Source organism: Canis lupus, chromosome 10 (genome assembly GCF_003254725.2).
Source record: "Canis lupus dingo isolate Sandy chromosome 10, ASM325472v2, whole genome shotgun sequence".
Lineage (NCBI taxonomy): Eukaryota > Metazoa > Chordata > Mammalia > Carnivora > Canidae > Canis > Canis lupus.
Window position 1 is genome coordinate 36611911 of NC_064252.1, and position 23146 is coordinate 36635056.

General features: G+C 36.5%; 1 protein-coding gene and 1 long non-coding RNA gene across 2 annotated transcripts; both read right to left on the reverse strand.

The window, feature by feature from the left end:
* Positions 1-2001: 2001 nt before the first annotated feature.
* On the reverse strand, positions 2002-16148 carry LOC125755937 (uncharacterized). Its single transcript, XR_007413528.1, has 3 exons — positions 15858-16148; positions 4954-5026; positions 2002-2731 (listed from the first exon to the last, which is right to left on the reverse strand). It is a non-coding gene; the product is annotated as an uncharacterized LOC125755937 (long non-coding RNA).
* LOC112669585 (developmentally-regulated GTP-binding protein 1-like) lies at positions 5475-6676 on the reverse strand. The gene is given in 2 exon segments (XM_035696113.2): positions 5475-6455; positions 6457-6676. Coding segments are annotated over 2 exon segments (975 nt in total). The 5' UTR covers positions 6669-6676; the 3' UTR covers positions 5475-5692.
* Positions 16149-23146: the final 6998 nt, after the last annotated feature.

Here is a 23146-nt window from a genome sequence, read left to right on the forward strand (position 1 = left end):
AGGATGTACAAGCAAGACAAAAAGCAGACATAAACCATGCCAGTGGGCAATTATTTATTAACTCAAATATTATAACTGGGTTCTCTTCAGTGCCACTCTAGTCTCTGCCTTTTAATAAAAATGATGATTCTCCCTTGAATTAAGTTTTTGTGCTATTTATATTTAAAAATATTGTTGCACTTCCTTTTAGACCATGACTTTTTTGAGGCCCACTAGCAATCATCTTTTAAATAAGAATACAAATTTTTCCTTGGCTCAGCATTTTAGGTTCCCTCTAATTCAATCCCAACTTGTCTTTTTATACTACTAATAATGATGACAATGATGATGATAATAATAAAGTTTATTGAGTGTTTTCCATGTTCCAAGTACTACGGAAGCTCTTTACAAAGATGATCTCAATTTGAGCTCCATAGCATGCCTATAAATGAGGGAAGTTCTATTATATCTTTTTTACAGATGAAAAAACTAAGGTTCACATAAGTTAAATTAAAATTTGCCCAAGAATATAATTATTAAGTGGTAGATTTACCTACAAATCCAGATATGGTTTTAAAATTTATTTTTATTTATTTCCTTTTATTTCCCCCCCCTTTTCTCCTTATTCTTTGTATTCTTCCTTACTTAAAATCTCTGCCTTCCAAAAATATTCTCCTGCAGTACATGACTACCATTCCTCTGGATATTATAAGCTCTTTGTTCTTTCTGTCTCTGTTCATGATCTGTCCACTGTCTCTTCTCCAGTCCATTAAGGAGCTTCCTTTCCAATCTAGGGAAAGCATCAGGGCAAATGTTATCCATAGGAAAGGAGTTCAGCAATTGACTGAAGCAATCTATGAAACATAATTCATGGAAACCCATATGGTTGAGACAATGTAGGTACAGAACCCTAGCAAAAATAATTGGGTACAATGACAAGGAAGAGAAAGTATCTATGCAATAAGCAGGAATTAACATTTACCACATGCTTACTATGAGATATATGACTTAATATGCACGGTAATCCCTTGAAGGAGGAAACCATTTGTGGCAGGGAAACTCTAAGATGGTCCCAAATGATTACCACTTGGTACTTTTAATTGTGAAATCCCATCCCTTGAGTTTGAATTGCTTCTAACCAACAGAATATGTCAAAAGTAATGGGATGTCACTTTGTGGTTAAATTACATAAGATTATGATTTCTGTTTTGCTAGTTGACTCTCCCTATTGCCTTCTTGGCTTGCATGCTTTGGTGAAGTAAGCTGCCATATTGGAGTTCATGTCTCAAGGAATGGAAGGTAGCATCTGGTCAAAAATCAGCTAGGAATGGAGGCCCTCAGTTTAACAGCTCTTAAAGAGTTGAATTCTGCCAGCAACCACATCAGCTTGGTAATAGATCCTTCCACAGTCAGGCCTTCATTTAAGACTCCTTGGCAGTGACCTTGTGAGAGTCCCTGTTTCAGATGCAGGTATGTCTTACTCTGAGTACTCCAGCATTTTTTAAACCACTCCATATTTCCTCCTATAGTTTATGACAGATTTCTACTAAACAGCTTAAGATATTTAACAATTCTCTTTATGTGTGAAGACAAAATTGTACATTTTGCTGCTCTGAAGACCAGATGAGGTATAAAAGAAGGGCAATTTTTATTTAATAAATAATTTCCTTTCAACCTGTTAAATGTTACAATGGAGTTGAAGGAAGCAAAGACCAGACTAGAACTGTCGTAGAATCTTTTCCTTTAAAATGATTGTCGTTATCTCTCTAGTCTCAGGTCACCAGATTTACTTTCTCAAGAAGGTGTTTGCCAATGCCTAAGTAGAGAGTTTTTTTTTTTAAAAAGTTATATTTGGAGACAGCATTATCTGTATTTATGAGGCTAGGACATTTGACTGACATCGGTTCCGTCTTTTGCCCTGTTTAGATATTCACTGTTCTTTTTCTCTGATGCTTTACTTGACTGAGCTAAACCAGAAAACTACAAACAATTTATTTTAACATAGGGCAAATTTCATGTTCACTGCTCTCCACAGGTTGTTTGTCTTGCTATGACCTTGAATAGAAAGAAATACATCCATTAATCAAGTAGAGATGTAATGAAGCCATTTGATGATTACATTCTCAAGGCAAAAGTGCAATCTATATCATATAATTGAAAGATAGATGCTTCAAAAATATTTCACTCGTTTGTGATATTCTATTTATTGAAGAGAACATTAATATGCTTATAGTTCAATTATAAAAGTTCACTTTCAATTATAAAAGTTGTATATGTTTAATTGTGATGAACAGAAAAGTATTTTGATCATGCAACTTAATATTGAATTTTAATATCATTAATCTCAGAGTGCAGTGAAGAGTGTGTCCTCTCTGTAAGCATGATTCATCCCACAAGTATGGAATTCTTAAATCATTCTTCATCGACCTTCTCCTACTGGTCTATGTATTTTTTCCATCTCAAGAACAAATGCTATTGAAGCTGACAGATCTGGAGGCAGATTCACAAAGGAATCTTTTGTGTCTGCCTTGACAATTAACATTTACTTTGAATTAACTATTGTCCAGGGCACTACACTTTGAAGAGCTTCATCAATTTGCAGCAGGTGTTAATGTTCACTGGCATATTTCACTAGATGGGATTGCATAATGATGTTAGACTAGCTAGTTGAACTTCAAAAGGAAAAAAATGCAGAAAATTCAGGGATTTCATTTCTTCTTAGCTCTAAGGATCATTCTTTCAGCTCTGCCAACTGGAACAGAACAAATGAATTATGAATATTAGCCAGCAAAGTGAAATATTTGCCTCAAATTATTAAAGTCAACATTTTTTGCCTGAAGTAAGTGCAACATTTTTTGCCTGAAGCCTTCCATAGGTAGCATTCCATAAGTGTATGACTATTGCTCCAGCATAGATTCTATAAACAAATTTCCCTGAACATTTCAGTATGATTTTTCAGTTTCTATTGCAGTTTTAATCTAACTCCAATTTTTTCTTGTTTTCATCTTAGCCTTGCATTTGGGAAGAGACAACACACCTACACGACATTAACAAACTGCAGAATCAAAAGCCAAATCTCCCAGCATTTGGAGAACAGTGATGGATCGCCCAGCGCTATGCCACTTACATGGGGAAGATGTGTCTTACTTTCCAAAGAAACTTTAGTTTGCCAACTGCTCTATACCTTCCTTTAGGAAACTAGAACTTGTCTGTTTGGTTAATGATTACAGATTCAAAGGAATTCATTTTTTAAAGCGAAATTCATGACTCATTGTTTGAATTAACACTCCTCCACCCCAGCCCACCCTCTGTTTTCTATATTGTTAATGTTGATGAAGAAGTCATCACATCTTATTGATTCTGTTCTCCTGGCTTCCTCTGCATCAGGATATAGCACAAATGGGAGTCGTCAACTCATTAGAGATAGCCACTTTAATAGTGACCTCATCAATCCAGTCTGTTTCCACATTAGAGATGCCATGAGAATTTCTACTTCAGAGAGTTCATCTTTATAGTTTTGCCGTTGTGCATACACCCAGGTGAGAAGAGGTTTCTAAGCTAGTGAGACAGAACTGGAGAAGTTGACATGTTATTGTAGAATGAATAGGAAAAGCTCGGGGCACTTTACTAAGGATCTGAAAGTAGATTAGATTTATAACCTGCCTACAGTTATTTAAAAATACACACACAGCTCTTACAGATCGATATTCTTGAAAATGCAAACTGGTTAGTGTTTTCTCTTCTAAATAAAGGAGGCTAGATTGATGGAGAGCCCATTACTTCCAAATTTAATCACCTCCAGGCAATTAAAGCAATTTTGTGTTTTCTACTTTAGTGTTCCCCTGGAACGACAGCATCTGGACAACTTTAATTACCGTTTCAATTCAGTAAAAGGCACAGAAATGGCAAGTGTGGTGATCTAACGGCTCTTCTCCTTATTGGTTTTTTTGTTTTGTTTTGTTTTGTTTTTTTGTTGTTGTTTTTGGATTTCTTGACTGTGGGATTTTATTTTCTGTTAGTGCCAGGGGAAGTGACTACACATTTGAGGCTGCTTGTCCTTCCAGGGAATTGAAGGACACCCATGAGGAAGCTGAGATGAGGGCATTGAAATATTTAATGGACACAGTGTTGCTGATGGACTCTCTCTGATGTAATTCTTGATGTCACTTTAGCTATCTCTTTCAGTCCTCTGCTCATATTCTGTCAGAACTAACAGTCTGAAAAGTAGTCCCTGGAATGCAACCGGAATGTTGTAGAGACTGAATGCCTGATGCTGGCCATTAAGTGACTAGGTCACTGCAATTCGCGATCACTCACTGGGTGCTGCTCTTCACCAGCTCCTAAGGTTGGGTGAGCCCGGCCGCAGTCCATTATATACTGGAAATGGTATATCATGGAGCCTGTCTAGGCAGGGCCAGGGGCACAAGTAGTTTGTGTGATAGGAGCTCAGATCTTCTCATCACTGCTTCTATTCTACTAATGTGACTCTTGGAGACAAGACATGCCTGACCATTCTACCCCAAGAACATTCTGTTTAACCTAATTGACTTATGAGCTTGCTTTGCAGAAAGTTAACCTACTGCCACAAGACCGAGTAAGACTGGGAAAAACTGGGAAGGAGTCTTGCAGCTGCACAGAAAGGACCGAGAATGAATAAAAGTAACCTCCATGACAACACACGTGAGATGTCCCCGGACTCCACCATTTTTTCTACTTATGCCATAAGTGCCTAGAGGTCATTGGGTGGCACCTGAGCAGAAGTAGTGAGGTCTTTTTCCTTACCTCACCTTTCCAAATGTCCAATCACCTCCATCCACCTTCCAGATCCCCACTCCCTCGTAAAATCCCGTAAGTGCTCAGGTCCCCCTATCCTGGGGGAGACGGATTTTAGAAATTTACTCCCTGCTCCTTGCTTGGTGCCCAGCAATAAAACTCTTTCTCTGCTGCAAGAACTGCTGTCATTGTTTGGCTTACCGTGCATTGAGCAGGACCCTTGTCCAATAATAAACACTTCTTTAGCTAACAGCTGTGATTCCATAGAAGATCCCTATAATCAGATGATAAAGCATTTAAAATTTCATGCTTGATTCACAAATAAATCAATTTGGTATATTGATGGGAGCAGAAATGGATTGCTGCCACATTATACCCCCACTAGCTTAGCTCTAAGAGACTGTGGATAGGATACATTCTTCCACTGAGCAAGGCTGGAGCAGTAAACCTGGTCATAAACTTGCTGTGGAGAGAACGATGGCCTGAGGTAAGGACTCCCGGGTAATGGCTGAGGACTTGTTGGTCAAGTGACTGGAAAAAAAGCAATAAATAAATAAATAAATAAATAAATAAATATTTATTTATTTATTTATTGCAGCCACATTTTAATCCATTTCACATCTAAGACCAGGCTCCCAACTAACCCCTTCTGCAGCTACCTCACTGTATATACCCATCCTCATTCAGTCCATCCCCAAACAAATTCTGACAATGACACATGAGCTGCACATAGCTGGCTGGCCTACCAGGTCCTTTATGCAGTTGAATTTATAAGGGGACACCAAGGTAAGATAAGTAAAGTTCCAGTTTGAGGGCCTCCATCTCCCTCCCCTGAATCTCGATCCACTGGCTGCCAAAGCCGGAAGGGGTTTGGGATAGGGTACTTGGTCACGGGAAAAGCTGCTATGGTTGGCCCAGCAGATGGGCAGAAGGGAAGGTTTCACTTCTTCACAATCTGAATAATATCCTCTTCCTCCAACGTATGGTCTTTACCCACTTTTTGAGGATTATGTTTCACAGACAGACCCCAGACCAAAGCGTATTTAAATTCTTTGATAAGATTTTTATGAATCTTCATGCAGAAATCCTCCACTGTAGTCCTGGAATAAGGCAGCACCACTGGAGATGTGTAATCAGGCAACTGGCCTTTGAGTTTGGTGTAAATCCTCACTAGTTTCAGATAGTCCCAGATCTTTTCCAATAGGTCATCAAAATTCCAGCGGTGATGGGCAGAAATGGGTACACAGTGAAGCACCTTATAAATGATAGCCAATTCCTCAATGGAGATCTGATCAATCTTATTCAACACATAGATACAAGGGATATAAACTCTGTTTCCTTCCACCACATCGATGAGGTCGTCTGCTGTCGCATCACTACGCAGCGTCACATCAGTATTGTGAATTTTGTATTCAGCCAGAATGCTCTTCACAGTCTCAGCATCCAGCTCACTCTGAGGGCAAGTGGCCGTGAGATTAATGCCTCCTTTATCCTTCTTCTTAAAGCCAATGTTGGGGGGTTTGCTGTTCAAATGAATGCCAAAGCCTTCTGGCTCATTTTCAATTATCTTTTTATGTCCCAAGGGTTTCAGGACATCCAGAACAATCAGGATCAAGTTACATGTTCGGGCCACTGCAATGACTTGACGGCCTCTACCTTTCCCATCCTTGGCACCCTCAATGATACCTGGAAGATCCAGGAGCTTCTCCTGGCCCACCACCACCACCACCTTTTGGGGTAATGAGTTCTGTACGAAGCTTAGCAAGGCGAGCCTTAAGCAGCCCTAGGTGGTGTGCTGTGGCCTTGTTCTTTTGAGTCCGAGCCATCTCGGCTTCTATCTCCACGATCTCCGCTAAGGTGCTGCTCATGATGGCGAGTCCCTGGGAGGTCGCTGGGGAGCGTAGCGGCCTCTGCATAGATGACCACCCCCAAAAAAGCAATATTGGAAGATGGGAGATAAAGTTAGGGAAGAGGCATGTGAATGAATCTATGGGAATGGGCAAACAGTATGCAAATATCTGTGTCTCATATCAGAACCTGCTAGAAAGCATCTACCTCAGAGGGAACACTAAATCAAGTAAGTGGATGACTTGTCCACACCAGCCTCCATAACTGAGCACTCTCTGCTTGCCCAATGGAACTATGCATTCATCTCTATCATGCATCTCTATTGTAGGGGAAGAGATATCTACCATTGAATTTATGAACTGTTAGCAACAGAGATAATAAGAGGTAAAAATGGACCTCCACATAGTCCTATCCTGCATATATTTAAAAGAGATCAACCAGACACTTGAGAACAAGTCAATTTCCATTTTAGGGAAAGTGGTTATTTGTCTATAATGAGATTGATATGTGTGCTAGGTCTGGGTTTACCTCCCTTTCCCCAGTGCCTCAGTGTATGCTATTTGTAGCTTCATGGTGTTTTTGACTTAACTAACATGGTATCCCCCAGGGCCATGGATACATGATTATGGGATCCATTATTTGTACCATTTACTCCATTATCCAGAAGCTGCTGGCCTGATAGCGCATCAGAATTGCCTCTGTAAGGTACAGCCTTGGTGTCACTTTATTTTTTTTAAAGATTTATTTATTTATGATAGACAGAGAGAGAGAGAGGGAGAGAGAGAGGCAGAGACACAGGAGGAGGGAGAAGCAGGCTCCATGCTGGGAGCCCGATGTGGGACTCGATCCCGGGACTCCAGGATCGTGCCCTGGGCCAAAGGCAGGCGCTAAACTGCTGAGCCACCCAGGGATCCCCTTGGTGTCACTTTAGAGATGATACTATGAGGACTTGGATTCTGTTCTTTATACATGGTGTCCTCTTTGAATCAATAACTTTTATACAATATTGTGTCCCTAATAGAGTACCTGGATTCAGGACCCATGGAATGGAATTAGTTCTCACCATTTTATCTCAAAATTTCCTATGGAGCGCTTATGCTTCCTGTTCCTATAGCTTTGATTTATTGTATCAGAGACCTTCGTTTCAGGTGTGAGTAGGGGGTGCTTCTAACCAAAAAAAGACAGTGGAGATTACATTAAACCTAAAATTGTGACTGGTCATTTTGCAATTCTTATGCCAGTAGGCAATGAAAAAATTATATTGGCAGAGGTAATGAATTTTTATTATCATGAGCAGGAAGTTGCTGCTACTTAACGTGGGTGGGCAGGAATATGAAGAAACATAGGTAACTCACTGAAGCACTTCTTGGTGCTTGTATTTCCAGTGAAAACTATGAATGGGCAATTGCCCCAATCATAGCCTAATAAGAACATGGTAAGATGGATGGTTAAAAAGGGAAATAATGAATATAATTTCTGTATCAGTGCTCCTGTTAGTTAGATGGTCTTTGATCTGTCTCTGGACACCTTTACCACACCTAGTATCGCCATGTCTCATCCAGAGAGGTCTCTACTTGACTGGAAATATCCTTAGCCTTTTATAGGAACAACCTGCCAGTATAAGCGCTGTATAAACCTTTATCTATCCTTTCCCCATCTTTGCTAAACTCCTAAATCAAAATCTTTTTCAATGAAGTGTCTGCTTTTGGGAAACCTCCTGTGTCGTGGGGTTCCTCCTTGGTGGATTCTCTGAGTCTCACTCCTGGGTTATATGAGAGTTACTATGTTTGAGAATATGATTCTCTAGATCCATAGACATTTTTATATTGCAGCAAATCTTATTTCCTTTAAGCTTCTAACTTGAGTCTTTGCAAAACACGATCATTCATTATTTCTTCAAATGCAGTAATGAAAACCTTAAAGTATCATCACTGGTGTCTTTCTGACCTCCCAAAAATGACTGTACTTCAATTCACAGCTCTCTGAATACTGCTGGGATATTGCTTACATTTCCTTTCTCACTAAATTTGAGCCACTTTACTCTAGAAAGCTGTTTTAAGTAACAATAAAGCAAAATGAGGTGAAAATACATAAAACTTACTTGATTTGCCTTTTCTCAGATTGTGAGCTGTGTAATGAGGGACTATAAAAGTCATTTGATAAAGTGGTATCCAATTAGACATATGGAATTATCAGGCACGGAGATTTATAAGCCTGAAAAGTGTGCTAAATGAGGGTTAACTGAACAATGGAACTCTCTCAGCAATATTGTGCAGTTTTTAAAGTAGAAGTTTTTAGATACTTTTCATTAGGTATTTTTCTAGACTCAATTAAGATGAAAATTTCAAATTCTGTTATTTTTTATCATTTGCTGCTAAAATGATATACCATATTAGTGTCTGATTATTAATCTTGCATTCTGTGTCTTCCTATTTGTATTAGTTCTTTCCAGTGTTTTATTGATTTCCAGAGATTTTCTATATAAACGAACATGTAATTCACAAATAGATATAGTACTGTATAGTACTGTATTCCCAACTTATATGCTTTTTTTTTTTTTGACCTTGTAGTACTGGGTTAGATTAGTACAATGTTAAATACAAATGGAGACAGTGGTCATCTCAAACTTGTTCCCAGTTGTAGGGTGCAAATGTTCAATATGTCAATGTCACAGGGCTAAAGGATTTTTTTTTTTTTTTTGTAGATGGTCTTTAGCAGATTAGGTTCTCCTCCTTAGTTTCTTGAAGAGAGGAAGATTTGTATTTACATGTGAATGGATGATTGAATTTAGTCAGCATTTTACTTGTATGTATTTAAATTATCATATTTTCCTCCTTTGTTCTATCAATATGCTAAATTTATTGACTAACATTCTATAATTCAACCTAGCATTCCGAGTATAAATCTCTCTTGGTCATGATATTTTATCCTTTTTATATATTTATGGATTTATTTTGCTAATGTTTTGTTGAGAATTTTTATGATAGTTTTATTGGTCACTAGTTTGTCTACTTAATTTAAATTGCAAAGTTTGTTGGAATTTTAATAATTCAATTTTTAATAATTTTTTACTATTTTTTCTTCTTTTTCCTTTTTTAAAATTTAATTTTTCCTATTCTTTTACAGCCTTTAGGAACTACAGTGATCAATTCTTCTCCATTCCTAATATTGGCAATTTGCATTTTCTCTGTCTTATTTTCTTGATTAATCTATCTACCAGTTGTCAATTTTGTTAAACGTCTCAAAGAATGAGATAATGATTTTTTTAACTTTAGCTCTTATTTTTATTATTCACTTTCTTCTAAAGGTACCTGAGAACCTGGGTTTTAAAAATATTTTTCCTTCTTTCATTTAGAGTGAATACTTCTTATTGAGCTATCTTCATTATTGATTTTTTCCTCTGTCATCCTTCCCTTAAACAATTTAGTGAAATTTTTTTTCGCTACTGTAATTTTATGTTCTAAAACTTTGGCCCTTTAAAATTATTTTTACTTTCCTGATGAGATTTTTTTAATAGTTTCACTCAATATATATAAAATATAAAAATATACATAGCTATATGCACATATGATATGGTGTATATGTGTTATGTACATATACATGAATACAATATATGTGTGTTATACACATACAAAAGACAACTGATACCAACTCCTACATCAGTCAGATGTAATTATCAGAGAGAAACTTTAAAGTAGCTATTATAACTATGCTCAATGAGATAAAAAGATATGCCTACCAAGCTAGTTATAACTGCTTGTCTTTTCTTATAAAGTTATTTCATAATTTTCCATTAGAAATTATATCCACAGCATGCCATAGACTTCCAGATTGTGTTTTTGATGTTATAAATTTGAGTTGTGGAAAATCTGGATTTTCTCCCAGCTTTGAGGAATACCCCTGTTTTGTCTTCGCAGGGAACACACCCAGATTCACTTGCGTCCTTCCATAGTTGGGGTGGCAGCAGCTCAGGTCTCAGCTCAGTTCGGCCTGCCTTGGCTGCAAATCACTTTTCCTTGTCCTCACACATGCATGGTCTAGGGATCTTGGAGTTTTGGGCTGAATTCAAAGCATATTTAGGTTGGCATATAATTTTTCAAAACATTTTTTTATAATTGTTTGTATATCTGTGTTGTTGTTTATAATCTCTTATCTTTCATTCATGATTTTATTTACTTGACCCCTTTCTCTTTTCTTTTTAATAAATATGGCTAGGAGTTTATTAATTGTATTAATTCTTTCAAAGAACCAGCTCTCAGTTTTCATTGATCTGTTCTACTGCTTTGTTGTTGTTGTTTCTGTATCACTTATTTCTTCTCTAATCTTTATTATTTCCCCTCTTCTGCTGGCTTTAGGCTTTATTTGCTGTTCCTTTTCTAACTCCTTTAGGTTTAAATTTAGGCTGTATATTTGAGACTTTTCTTGTTTCTTGAGGTAGGGCTATATTGCAATATACTTCCCTTGTAGGACCACCTTTGCTGCATCCCAAAGGGTTTGGACTGTCATGTTTTCATTTTCATTTGTTTTCATGTACTTTTTTATTTCACCTTTAATTTCCTGTTAACTCATTCATTCTTTAGTACAAAAACTCCATGTATTTGTGATCTACCTTTTTTTTTGGGGGGGGGGGGGTTGACTTCAAGTTTCATAGCATTGTGGTCTGAAAATATGCATGGTAGGATTTTAGTCTTTGTACTTGTTTAGGGCTGATTTGTGACTCAATATGTGATCTATTCTGGAGAATGTTCTGTGTGGTCTCCAAAAGAATTTGGATTCTGCTGTTTTAAAGATGAAATGTTCTGAATATATCAAGTCCATCCAGTCCAGTGTGTCATTCAAAGTCATTTTGTCCTTGTTGATTTTCTCCTAAGATGATCTATTCATTGCTGAACTGGGGTGTTAAAATCCCCTACTATTATTGTATTATTATCAATGAGTTTCCTTATGTTTTTTATTAATTGATTTATATATTTGGGTACTCTCAAGTTGGGGGCATAACTATTTACAATTATTAGATCTTCTTGAGGGACAGACCCCTTAATTATGATATAATGCCCTTCTTCATATCTTGATACAGTTTTTGTTTAGAAACCTAGTTTGTCTGTTATCTGTATGGCTATTTTGGTTTTCTTTTAATGTCCATTAACATGATAGATAGTTCTCCATCCCCTCACTTTCCATCTGTGGGTGTCTTTAGTCCAAAATAAGTCTCTCATCAGCAGCATATAGATGAATACATCTTGCTACTCACTTCTGACCTGTTAGTTTCTGGGGACAGATCTGCTGTGAACCTGATCTTTCTTCCCTTGTAGGTCAAGGAATTTTTTTCCCCTTTCTGCTTTTGGGAGATTTCCTTGTTTGTGTATTTTGTGAATTTGACTATGATTGGTGATGGCCAGCTTTTGTTGAATTTAATGGGCATTCTCTGTGCTTCTTGGATTTTGATGTTTGTTTTTTTCCCCAGATTAGGGATGTTTCAGCTATAATTTACTCAAACATGATTCTTTTTCTTTTTCTTCTACTTCTGGGACTCCTATGATATGAATGTTATTATGCTTTAAGGAGTTGCTAATTTCCCCAAGTCTACATTTATAGACTTTCTTTCTCTCTTCTTTTCAGCTTATTTTCCATAATGGTATAATCTATATCACTGATTTGTTCTGAGTCATTCATCCTCATTATATTGCATGCATTTGGTTTTACAACTTGGTTGTGGCAAAGTTTTATTTTGGACTAATTTTTAGTTCTTTTATCTCTGCAGTAATGGATTCTCTAGTATCTTCTTTGCTTTCCTCAAGTCCAGCTAGCATCTTAATGATTACTGTTTTAAATTCTGGTTACCATACCTTACTTGTATCTATATAGATTAAATCCCTAGCCATGACTTCTTTCTGTTCTTTCTTTTGGGGTGAATTCCTCTTTCTTGTCATTTTTGTCTGGGTCACTCTTTTTTATTATGTGTGTGATTATTAGGAAAGCCTGTTGTATTCCTGCTTCTTAAAGTAATGACTAATGCTATATTAAGAAGAGGTTAAAAAAAAAAAAAGGAAGCTAGATCCTAGGGTGTGTTTTTTCTTGTTAAAAGAAGCAGGCCAAAAAATAAATAAATAAATTTAAGAAAAGAAGTTAGATCCTATTTCTCCTAAAGCTGAAGCTTTGCAGCCCTCTGTGATCAGTAGACTTGGTGAGTATGAAGCGTTTGTGCTTGTTGTCTGGGGTGATGAGCCTGCTGCTCTGACTCCCAGGCAGACTTCCTTAGTGGAGATGCACCTGCAGGATGCAGCAGGGAGGGATTTAGTACAAGTGACTCCAGGCACCACTGGGTGAGGTGGTTTCCCTCCCTGAAGGTGGTCAGGGTCAGTTCACCCCTGCTGATGGGCAGGGGTGAAAATGGCATTCCCTTGCTCTCTCATCCCTGGATTGAGGAGCTTGTGTCTACCACTCTTCAGGAAGCTCTCACAGAAGAGCAAATAATAATCTCTTTTGTATCCCCAACTTCCACCAGATCCCTTCCCTCACCCTTTCTGCATCTGAGCTGTCTACCTGCCAAGTGGCACAGCACTTCTGTGTTTTATCTCAGGCATGTGGTTGTGTTTCAGAATTCCAAATTTTAGAGATCCGCATGGTGCAGATCCACACCCATTCTCTAGGGGAGGGTCTTGCTGTGCTGTGGCCAGTGCTGGCTTATCCTGGAAATTAGTTGCATGACTGAGCAGCAGCTCGGAGTTTATGGTAAAGTGCAGCTAAAAGCTGACACCAAGTTTTGCTGTCCTCAGCTAGTGTCTTTGTTCCTGTGCTACAGAACAGGGCAGCACACTGGTACTGCTTGTTCTTTTGCCCCCAGAGAAGCTGTGCCATCTCTCCCAAATGCACTCCAAGTAGAGGAACTGTTTCTCCCTATGTGTGATCCAGGGATCTTCAGACTGCACTGCCCGCTCTTGGGTCTCTGCTCTCCTTCCCCATAGGAAGTACCACCAAGCCAGCCAGCCATGACCCTGGTGATGGCTCAGACCGCTGAAACTTCAGACTCTATGCTCCACTGTTTATAAAAAGTTGCATTTTTCAGCCCCTCTCCATTTCTCAGTCCATAGTTTTGAGGAATTGTTTTTCTTGTGCAATTCCCTGCATGCATTTTCACTCTTTTTCTTTCTCTCTTGTTCCTCTCTTCATGGTCAGGGCTACCTCCTCTTTGCAGCACCTGTAGCTCTTTCTCCCCCATATCAAGTCTCTGTAGCACCTATCTTCCACAATGTGGTGTTTTTTTCTACCTCTAGTTGTTCAGTTTTGCCCTTTCAGTCCTCAGATTAATTTCTTAGGTGATCAAAATGATTTGATTTTTATCTAGCGGTGATCAAGGGACAAAGTAAGCCTAAGATCCCCTTACTTCTCTACCACTTTAACTCCTCCTTCATACTGTGTTTGTCTTTCTCTGTCTGACATGTCACTGAGCAGAAATTTGTCTTAAACTCAAAGGGTGACTCAATATGAGAATTTCTTTCTCAGTCATGGGCTGGTATAAAGAACTTTTGGCACACAGCTTTGCATGACTTCTAAATCACAGGAGGTATATATTCAGTTTCATTTGCATGTTATTAAGCTCAAAAGAACTGTTGGTCAACAATATGCAATCCAGCTGACAAGCATGCATGTATATAACAATAGATTAAATCTTTAAATTTCTAGCAACATTTAACTAAAGAAGGCAAGCCATCTGATGATATACCCCCTTGTGGCCATTTTATAACTTTATGTACACATCAAATTGCTTTTATTCATTAAAAGTTAATGAGATTCTGTCTAGATAGAAAGCATGTTATTCTTGGCTCTTTGACATTTAAGGTCCTTAGTTTAAATTCAGGAAGAACTTTTACTTCCTTTGAAGGCTCATCAACTGCCAGTAGCCTTCTATATTCTCTTTTCTAGTCACATATGACTACATTGCATTCATTTTTATTTCTATATGCCTTTTCTCATCTCTGTCTTGAATTCCTACACATTCTTAAACATGTGGAAAATTTCTAGCCTGTACTGAAAAGTCACTTCTCTGCATAGCTTTTATTTTCCAGAAAAGGAATGAATTGTCCCTGTCTGTATTTCCTTTGGAAGTAGTTCATAGGGTTGGCATTAAAGTGTGGTAGTAGATGTGTTCTAGAGTTAGACATGTTTGAATTTGAATCTCTGTGTTATCACCTACTAGTTGTTTGATATTGAGCCAATCTTACAACCTTTCAAATATTTCCTTCTCTGTGAAACAGAAGTAATAATGTTTCCTAGTTCATCAGATTGTTGTGATGCTTAAATGAGATAATGTGTACATTCTAGTTCCTGACAGGTATGTATTTGGTAAGTGCTACTTGTTGTTGCTGTTGTTCTTACTATTATTACCATTACCTTTAATATAGTTAATGATGTTCCAACAGTATCCTCCCCAGATGACGAATTCTTTGGGAACAAAGACTATTTCTTATTCAGTTTATCATAATTACTATCTAACAAACATTCTTGCACAGAGCTGGACAATAAGTATTCAGTGGATTTTTGCCAAATAAGTTATTTAACAAACAACTCCATTACCAGTTATCACTGTCTGTTTAATGTAGTCCATCATGTTATTAAAATAATTTTCTTGGCAACCATTGGTGATATCACACAATACTATTTGGTTTTAGAATATATTTTTTATTTATGAATACCACTCCAACATTTCAAGATTATTATGGAAAATAATGACATGGATTTTTTTTTTTAATGTTTAAAAAGACTTTTAAATAAGAATAGAAATCTCTCAAGGTTGATTATAATTTTAGGTAGGAAATGAACAGAGACCCAATTCACTCAGTGTTAGCAAAGAGAATTAGAGGTTTATACAACCATTGAGATGACTGGGGGAGGAAATGTCTCTTTTTTAGAGACATGGGAAGTACACAGACTGTTAGCCCAGCTTCTGCAGCACCATGGTGAGTTATTCTCAGGAGAAGCCCTGGAAGCCAAGGGAAGCTACTGCCAATGATTTGTGTTGTCTTCCCTTTGCAGAACAATGGTTTTCCCTTCTCTTCTGCTTTCCACATATTATGTATGTCCCTTTTATTGACTAATTTTAAAGGCAAAGGAATTCTGGGACATAAAATTTCAGTTTTTTCTCCTGAACTGCTGAAGCTAACACATTGCTAACTTGTACTAGGCAATCCATTTTCAACACATTTTCTAGAGTAAAAAGACAAAGCAAAAAATCAAAATACTTGAGAAAAATGAATTACCTGAGAAAAGTTATAATCCATTGTCAAGTGGGTCCTATTTGTTTCTTCATACACCAGCCTCTTCTTTGTATTTCTATTTCAGGTGTCATGGCTTCTAGGATCCTGGGGAAAGCTTACTACTCAGAGAATAATAGATGATATCTTGGTCACATTATGATGTTACTGATTTAAAATGCTGCCCATTCCTGGTTATTTTCCATATTTGCATGGAAAAAAATGTAGCTATGTTTATCCCAAATGTATAGCATTTTGAGAGCAGAGAGTAACTAAGTATCATCAATTTCTGTCAATTTCTTCTAATATTTCTTTCTACTATTTCATCACTTTCTCATGGTCACTGCACCACAACCCTAATCCAAATAATTAATGGCCTGGACTGCTGTTGAAATTTTTTTTAAAAAGATGTTATTTATTTGAGAGAGAGAAAGAAGGAGAGAGAGTATGCACCAGTGGAAGGGGGAGGGGCAGAGGGAGAAGGAGAAGCAGACCCCACCCTGAGCTGGGAGCCTGATAATGTGGGGCTCAGTACCAGGACTCCAAGATCATGACCTAAGCTGAAGGGAGAAACTTAACCAACTGAACTACCCAGGTGCTCCTGGTGCTGAAATTTTTTAACAGTGGACATACATCTTTTTTGCACATAAACATCTGCTAGAGTAAATTTTTTCCAGATGAAAATCTTATCTCTTCACTTTTAGTAAAATAACCTTTAAAATTACCACTTAAAAAATAAAATAAAATAATCTTTTAATATATTCTCATTCAAAAAATAAACAAAATATTTTTTGGATTACAAAATTAACACAAGCTATTAATAAAACACACAAAATTATTAAAAAATTCTATTGCAGAAGTATCCATTGCTGTAATTGTAGTGTATATTTTTTAGATGTTTTTCTATGCACTCATATATGCACATATTTCCAAATTAGATAGCAGTTAACATATTCCTCAGGAAAGTTAACCAATATGTTTACATTTGGCAATTCATTATGAATATTTTCAGTGTCAATAGCTTATAGGATTAATACTACAATGTTTGATGGCTAGGTACTTCATACTGTCAGATCATAGGGTCTTCTGCATTTTTATCACCTTAAGCAGTATTTTGAGTAGTGTGTGCAAACATACAGAGTGATGAATGAACACGTTGAGGAATTGTTGGCAATAAATATGTAGCTTCATTATATTTTATAGGAGGTAGGATTAAGATATTGATGAAACTAGAAAAATAAGCTACGGTTGAATAGTGAAGAGTCTATATGCTATAAAGCTGAAGAATATGAAAAAAGTTAAGTGTGATTTATGTTAATCCTGGCTATAATTTGTCCCCAAAAATGTAAGTGCATATTATTTTTTCACAAAATTTATTCTTCTTTTGAGTTGTTAGAAGTTTAGTCATGTAAATTTCTCATGGAAGTGAAATTCACATAAAATAAAAGTAACCATTTTAAAGCATGTGATTCATGGGCATTCAGCACATTGACAATGTTATGTAACCACCACTTAATATCACATTCTAAAATATTTTCATCACCTTCAAAGAAAACTCCAAATTGATTACACAGTTGATTCCCATTCTCCCTGACTGCTGGTGCCTGACAACTATCAGTTTGCTTTCTATCCTCTGTGGATTTCACTATGCTATTTATTTCACATAAGTGGGATAATGAAATATGTGACCTTTTTGTCTGACTTCTTTAACTTACCATAAAGTTTTTAAGGTTCATTCATGTTATAACATATGTCGGTACTTGGTTCTTTTTTATAGGTTAATAATATTTCATTGTATATACCACATATTATTGATTCATCCATCTGTTGAGTGGAATTGCTGGATCATATGGCAAGTCTGTGTTTTGCACAGTGGCTGAGACATGTTGCATCCCCACCAGCAGTATATGAGGGTTCCAATTTCTCCATTTCCTCATCAACATTTGTTATCCCCTCCTTTTAAAATTATAACTATCCTAGTGGTGCAAAGTGTGTCTCATTTGGTTTTTATTTTTATTTTCTTAATGATTAGTGATGTTGAGTGCTTAGTAGCTATTTATATATTTTATTTAGAGAAATATCAATTCAAATACTTTGCCCATTTTCAAAATGAGTGGTTTATCTTTTGTTGTTGAGTTCTGAGAATTCTTTATATGTTCTGGATATTAGACCCTTATTAAACACATGATTTGCAAATATTATCTCCAATTTTATAGGGTATCTTCCACTTTTTTAATAATGTCTTTTGATGCACAAAAGTTTAACATTTTGATTGAGTCCAATGTATCTATTTTTTCTATTGCTACTCTTCCTTTTTGGTGTCATATGAAGAATCCATGGCCAATCCAGCATCATTAAGATTTACACTTATACTTTCTTCTAAGAGTTTAATAGTTATAGCTCTTGTATTTGCATCGTTGATTCATTTTTAGTGATTTTTTATAGATGGTGTGAGGTTGCAATAAATTAATTCATTCTTTGCATATGAACATCCTGTTGTCTCAGCATCATTTGTTGAAGTGACTATTCATTCCTCTATGAAAGATCTTAGCAATCTTGTCTAAAATCATTTGAGTTTATTTCTGGAATGAATGAATAAATATATTCTGTTGGTTAATAGGTCTATCCTTGATTCCTCTTTGTTGCTTTCTAATTAGTTTTTTTTTTTTTTAAGATTTTGTTTATTTATGAGAGACACAAAGAGAGAGGCAGAGACATAGGCAGAAGGAGAAACAGGCTCCATGCAGGAAGCCTGATGTGGGACTCGATCAGGCTACTCCAGGATCCTGCCCCGGGCCAAAGGCAAGCACTTAACAGCTGAGCCACCCAGGCTTCCCTCTAATAAGTTTTTAAGTCAGGAAGTGTGACTCTTCTTTCTTGGTTCTTCTTTTTCAAAATTATTTTGGCTCCTCAGAGCCCTTTGTAATTCTATAGGAATCTGAGGATTGGTTTTTTGTTTCTACAAAAGGTCCATTGGAATTTTAATTGAATCTGTAAATTCCTTAGGGTAGTATTGTGATTTTAACAAGATTATCTTCCAACCACAAACACCAGATGCATTTACATTATTTAAGTTTTCTTTATTTTATCAGTGCTTTAGAGTTTTCAGTGGACAAGTCATCTACTTCCTTGGTTAAATTTATTCCTAGACATTTTATTCTTTTGAATGCTGTTGTAAATGCAATTGTTTTCTTAATTTCATTTTTAGATTGTTCATTACCGGTGTTTAGAAATGCAGCTGACTTTTGCATGCTATAACCTGGCTTAATTTATTTATTAGCTCTAACAGTCTCTGTGCATTTTTATTCCAGCTTTAAGCTCATGACATCTGCAAATAAGGATACTTTTACTTTTTCCTTTGAAATTTGGATGCCTTTAATTTTTTTCTTGACTAATAACCCTGGCAAAAGCAAACATTCTTGTCTTGTTCCTGATCTTAGGGTGAAGGCTTTCAGGCTTTCACCATTGATCATGAAGTTAGTTGTGGATTTTTCATTAATGTTCTTTACCAGATGGAGGAAAATTCTGTTTTCAGTTTGTTAAGTGTATTTTTTCATAAAAGATTGTTGGATTTCACCAAATTCCTTTTATGCCTCAATTGGGATAATTCTATTTAAAACATTGATTCTATAGATGTGCTCATGAAATAAGTCCTATTTGGTCTTTGCAGTGTCCTTGAATGTTTGTATTCCCTCTCACCCCCAATTCACCTGTTGAGACACTAATCTCAGTGTGTTGGTATTTGGAGGCAAGGCTTTTGGGAGGCAATTAGATCACGAGGGTGAGCCCTCATGAATGAGATTAGTGTCCTTATGAAGGACACCAGGGAACTGGCTTTTTATCTCATTCTGCTCTCCTCTATGTGAGGGTACAATGACAGCTGGCCATGTGCAAACCAGGAAGCAGGGCCTCACCAAGAACCTGACCCTGATGGCACCCAGATCTCACACTTCCAACCTCCAGAACTATGAGAAGTTTATGGTATTTTGTTATAGCAGTCTGAGCTAAGATAGTTGTGCTATTAATGTTTTTAATATACTGCTGGATTTGCTTTGCTAGTATGTGAGGATTTTTACATCATTATTTTTAAGGGATTTGATCTGTAGTTTTCTTTTCTTATGTTGTCTTTGTCTGACTTAGGTATTAAGATAATGCTGTCCTTAAGGAATGAGTTAGGAAGAGTTCTCTCTTCTGTGTTTTAGAAGAGTTTGAGAAGACCCAATAGTATTTCTTCATTAAATGATCAGTTGATTTCTTCAGGGAAGGCATCTATTCTTGAGCTTTTCTTTCTTGGGAGGTTTTTGATTACCAATTCCATCTCTGTTCTGGTAATAGGTTATTTGGATTGTCTGTTTTTTTTTCTTGAGTCTGTTTATGTAGTTTGTGTGTTTCTGGGAATTTGTCCAGTTATCTGTGTTGGTAAACAACTATTTATAATATTCTCTTATAATTTTTTATACTTCTATTTGTGCAAGATTGGTAGTAAAGCTTTCTCTTTCATTTCTGATCTTATTCAGTTTACTCTTCTGTGTTTTTTTCCCACTTAGTAGAGCTAAGTGCTTGTCAACTTTATTGATCTTTTAAAATAACAACTTAGTTTTTCTCTATTTTTTTTTGGTATTGTCTATTTCATTTATCTCTGATCTTTTATTATTTCCTTCTTTTTGCTGGCCTTGGTTTTAATTTGTTCTTCTTTTTCTAGTTCCTGAAGGTGTACAGTTAGATAATCAATTTGAGGCCTTTCTTCTTTTTAAACATAGGTGTTTATGGCTCTAAATTTCCCTGTGATTTCTTTTTTTGATTCATTGGTGAATTATTAAAGGACTATTAATAATTATTAATTTTCATGTATTTATAAATTTTTCAGTGTTCCTGGATTGATTTCTATTTTCATTTTATTATTGCTAGAGAAGCTATTTTGGATGATTTCAAGATTTTTATATTTGTCAAGGCTTATTTTGTGCCCTAATATATGATCTAATCTGGAGAATGTTCCATGTGTCCTATTATTTTTAGGAAAAAAGACAAACATCTTAACATGTCCTACCAAAATAAATAACCTGGCCCTTAACTATTCCTCTAGCCTTATTTTGCACTTAACTCCCCTTACTCTCATTGCTTCTGCCATACTGCTTTCTTTTATGCCCTCAGATTTGCTCAACTTCCTCTCACTAATGGGCTTAATACAGGCTGCTGCTTCTTTCTGGCATGCTGTTTTCCCCCTAACTAAAATCCACATTATAACCTCTTATTGAACCACATTCTTCTCTTTAACAGAGCATTTCACAGTTGAAACATTACATTTATTTCTGATTATCTGATTCATGCTATTTTATCCACTGGACTCTAAATTGTGATAGAAGGAATCAAGTTTATTTTGCCTCTTATTTTGCCTCCAGAGGCTAGTACAGTTCTTGGCACATAATACGTTCTCTATGAGTATTTGTAGAACACATGTATAAATGAAAGTAAAGGATGTGAATCTTCAATCTTCAAATTGCACCAACTATTCCAATTTTATTTAAGTCTGGTCACTAAACCCAAACAGTCTACAATAAAGAAGGGAGTCTAAATGATTAAATTGGCAACTATTATTCAACACATTCTTAGAATTAATATACAAACATAGTTTCACTTGGAAGGAATGATTTCTTGATGGCACCATTTACTGAGTTATTTGATATATTACATGTATTCTTATGGGAAATTTAAATGCCTATTGTGCAAAGCATTAGACACAGCATATAAAAAATAATTTGATAGTACGTTAAGCATTCAGTTTTTCTCCCCTCATCTTACTTCTCCAATCAAAGCATTTATAAACTATAATCAGAGCTAAGATAAAGGGGATGACTTTTGGATTTCTTTGAAACTGAAAAATTCATAATTTTATCTTTGTGCCACAGAATATGAAGATATATCTAGGAAACACTTTACAGATAATCCAATACTCCCTCCTTAATTTACAAATATGTAAGTTGAGGTTTAGACTGACTAAATAATTATTTGAAGGCACAGAGCTAGGAATTTAATCCCAAATTTCTAAAACCCTTAAGAAGACATATTCGTTATAAAGTGTTGATACCATCATATTTCTCAATTCATTCAATGAATATTTATAAGTTTATTTTCCTTATATTAAAAAAAAATGTGAGTGCTTCTGGTTTGAACCATGAGGCAGTAATAGATTTCAGACTTATCTTCCCACTACAAACCAGGAGAAAACAGCCATATTCAGGCACTGGAGGAAAGACAGCATAGGGCTGGGATCCTTAGGAGAGGGGAATGTCATGAGACAAGTTTCACATGTCCTTGGCTTTCTTACTGGGGGTGCTTTTCAAGCCATGCCATAGGGCATTCAAGCCCAGAGTCTAGTGGGAATACTGGGTGGAGGAAGCACAGAATAAAGTTCAGGGTCACTGAGGTGCCTAGGAACATAAGGAACATGACATAATAGAAGGTGTCCAGAAGACGAGTTCTGTATAGGAGTTTCCTTGAATTTTTACCCAAATACCAGCACTACATACATGGAATAAGACTCCCTAAAGTCCAGCAGGGAAGAACTACTAGGGCTGTCAGGGTCACACAATGCTGGCAGATGCTGGAGAGCTGTCTTGCCATAGTGAATGCCACAGGCATCCATTTGAGAGCACAACAAGGCCAGAACACAGGGCTATACTAGTCACAGAGTAAAGGATGCTCTCGACCAGTCTAAAAATTAGCACGATAGAATATAATAGAATGAAGCTGATTAGCCAATAAATGAGTAAAACAAATTTAAATATTATCATAAGGAAGCTAACATAAACTCTCTGCAACATAAAATTTACGATTTTCAGAAAGCCATAGAAAATGACTATACCAAGAGATGTTGGAATTATAAAGTAAGGGCTTCTAAACAGTACTGAGCCTGGGTGGCTCAGTAGGTTAAGCATCTGACTTAATTTCAGCTCAGTTCATGATCTTGGGGTTGTGAGATTGAGCCCCATATTGGGCTTCACACTGGGCATGCAGCCTGCTTAAGATTCTCTCCCTCTCCTCTGCCCCTCCTCACACCTCTGTTCTCTATGTCTAAAAAAAATTAAGTAAATAAATAATTTAAAATTTAAAGCAATTATCAATGTATTCAAGGTTTAAGGGAAAGGGGGATAAAAAAATGACAGATGAAGACTCAGCATAGAAATTCACATTTAGAAAAAGAACCAATAAAAATTCTGCATCAGCAAAACACAATATCTGAATTGAAAATTTTTTTCTGATAGGCTTAATGACAGATTAGATAAGTACAGAAGCCA